A 1,841-nucleotide genomic window follows, 5' to 3' on the forward strand; every position below is an offset into this window, starting at 1 on the left:
GGACTACAGAAATGGCCGACCCTTCAAGACCTGGCCACTGCTTCCCTAGAGGTGAGAGCCACCCTTGGGTAGGGCAGTGGGAACAACTGAGGGACTGACCACTGATCTCTTTGACCTCTGACCTCTCCTACAGGAAGTGAACCAGCTCTGGTCTGGCCTGGGCTATTATTCTCGAGGCCGGCGGCTGCAAGAGGGAGCTCAGAAGGTAACTGGGTGGTGGGCTGAGGAACAGGAATCCAGTGGCCTATGGTATCTTATAACTCTCAGCTTTCCTACCCAAATCAGGTGGTAGAAGAGCTAGGAGGCCATATGCCACGAACAGCAGAGACCCTGCAGCAGCTCCTGCCTGGTGTGGGGCGGTACACAGCTGCAGCCATTGCTTCCATTGCCTTCGGCCAGGTGAGCCCATAACTCACCTGTACTTAGTATATACACCCTCCATCCAAGCCAAGTCTGATTCCTGGTTCCCCTGTGCCAGGCAACTGGTGTGGTAGATGGGAATGTATTACGGGTGCTGTGCCGTGTCCGAGCCATTGGTGCTGATCCCAGCAACACCTTTGTCTCTCATCATCTCTGGTAGGATATTGGGGTGATGGGAAAGTGGGAAGGATCTGTTTAAAGGGCCTTTGCTTGCAGCAGTGTTCCCTTGTTTTAGGAGTCTAGCCCAGCAGCTAGTGGATCCAGCCCAGCCAGGGGATTTCAGTCAAGCAGCTATGGAGCTGGGGGCCACAGTGTGTACCCCACAGCATCCTCTTTGCAGCCATTGCCCTGTTCAGAGCCTATGCCAGGCACACCAGAGGGTAAGCCTACCTGGGGAAGAGGTATTTAGGGGTCCCAGTGAGTGACCCTTGCCCTGTGACACTTTACTCAATGTATCTCAGGTGGAATGGGAACAGCTCTCAGCCTCACCCTGTCTGCCAGGCAGTCCTGATGTAGAGGAATGTGGTGAGTGCTTGCCCTGTCAGGGAGCTGCCTGTTCCAGCCTCATTCTAGTTCTCTCTATAACCTGAGTAAGAGTCTACTGTGGACTAAGCCTGCTCTCTGGCTTGGCACCTAAGCCCTACTGGCCTGAGTGGAACTGGGAATCTTTGTTTCCAGCTCTCAACATTGGACAGTGCCAGCTTTGTCTACCTCCCACAAAACCCTGGGATCCCACTCTGGGAGTGGCCAACTTTCCTCGAAAGGCCAGCCGCAGGCCTCCCAGGGAGGAGTACTCTGCCACTTGTGTTCTGGAACAGCCCAAAGCCGTTGGGGGTGCTCTCATTCTGCTAGTGCAAAGGCCCAACTCAGGTACCTAGATAACGGGATTGGAGGGCAGTGTCACAATCAACTGGGAGGAATGGGAGAGTCTGCAGCTGAGGCCTAACCCATACCTGGCTGCCGTCCCTCAGGTCTGCTGGCAGGACTGTGGGAGTTCCCATCTGTGGCCTTGGAGGCCTCAGAACAGCATCAGCACAAGGCCCTGCTGCAAGAACTGCAGAGTTGGGCTGGACCCCTCCCAGCTACTCATCTCCAGCACCTTGGAGAGGTAGGTTAGCAGTGAAGGTGCCAGGAATAGTAGCTTTTGTGATCACAGTCACAGGCCTATTTCAGTCTCCCATCCCTCCCCTCAGCTTGTCCACACCTTCTCTCACATCAAACTGACTTACCAAGTCTATGGCTTGGCCCTGGAAGGCCAGACCCCAGTGACCACTGTACCCCCTGGTGCTCGCTGGCTGACCCGGGAGGAATTTCACAGCGCAGCTGTCTCCACTGCCACAAAAAAGGTACTGCTTTTGTCTTCATTATCCTTTTTTGTTTTGTACACATTTTATATGAACCTATTGCTGTATAAACACACA

The 1,841-nt window shown here is 54.2% G+C and overlaps 1 protein-coding gene across 1 annotated transcript; it reads left to right on the plus strand.

The window, feature by feature from the left end:
• Positions 1-12: 12 nt before the first annotated feature.
• Mutyh (mutY DNA glycosylase) lies at positions 13-1,766 on the plus strand (the record flags this gene model as incomplete). Its single annotated transcript, XM_008826484.1, is given in 9 exon segments — positions 13-51; positions 134-205; positions 286-399; positions 479-576; positions 656-800; positions 882-945; positions 1,099-1,290; positions 1,392-1,528; positions 1,614-1,766. Coding segments are annotated over 9 exon segments (1,014 nt in total), but the record flags the coding sequence as incomplete, so codon positions are not given.
• Between the last annotated feature and the right edge of the window lie 75 nt (positions 1,767-1,841).

The sequence above is a fragment of the Nannospalax galili genome, unplaced genomic scaffold (assembly GCF_000622305.1).
Source record: "Nannospalax galili isolate Female #2095 unplaced genomic scaffold, S.galili_v1.0 C49326889, whole genome shotgun sequence".
NCBI lineage: Eukaryota > Metazoa > Chordata > Mammalia > Rodentia > Spalacidae > Nannospalax > Nannospalax galili.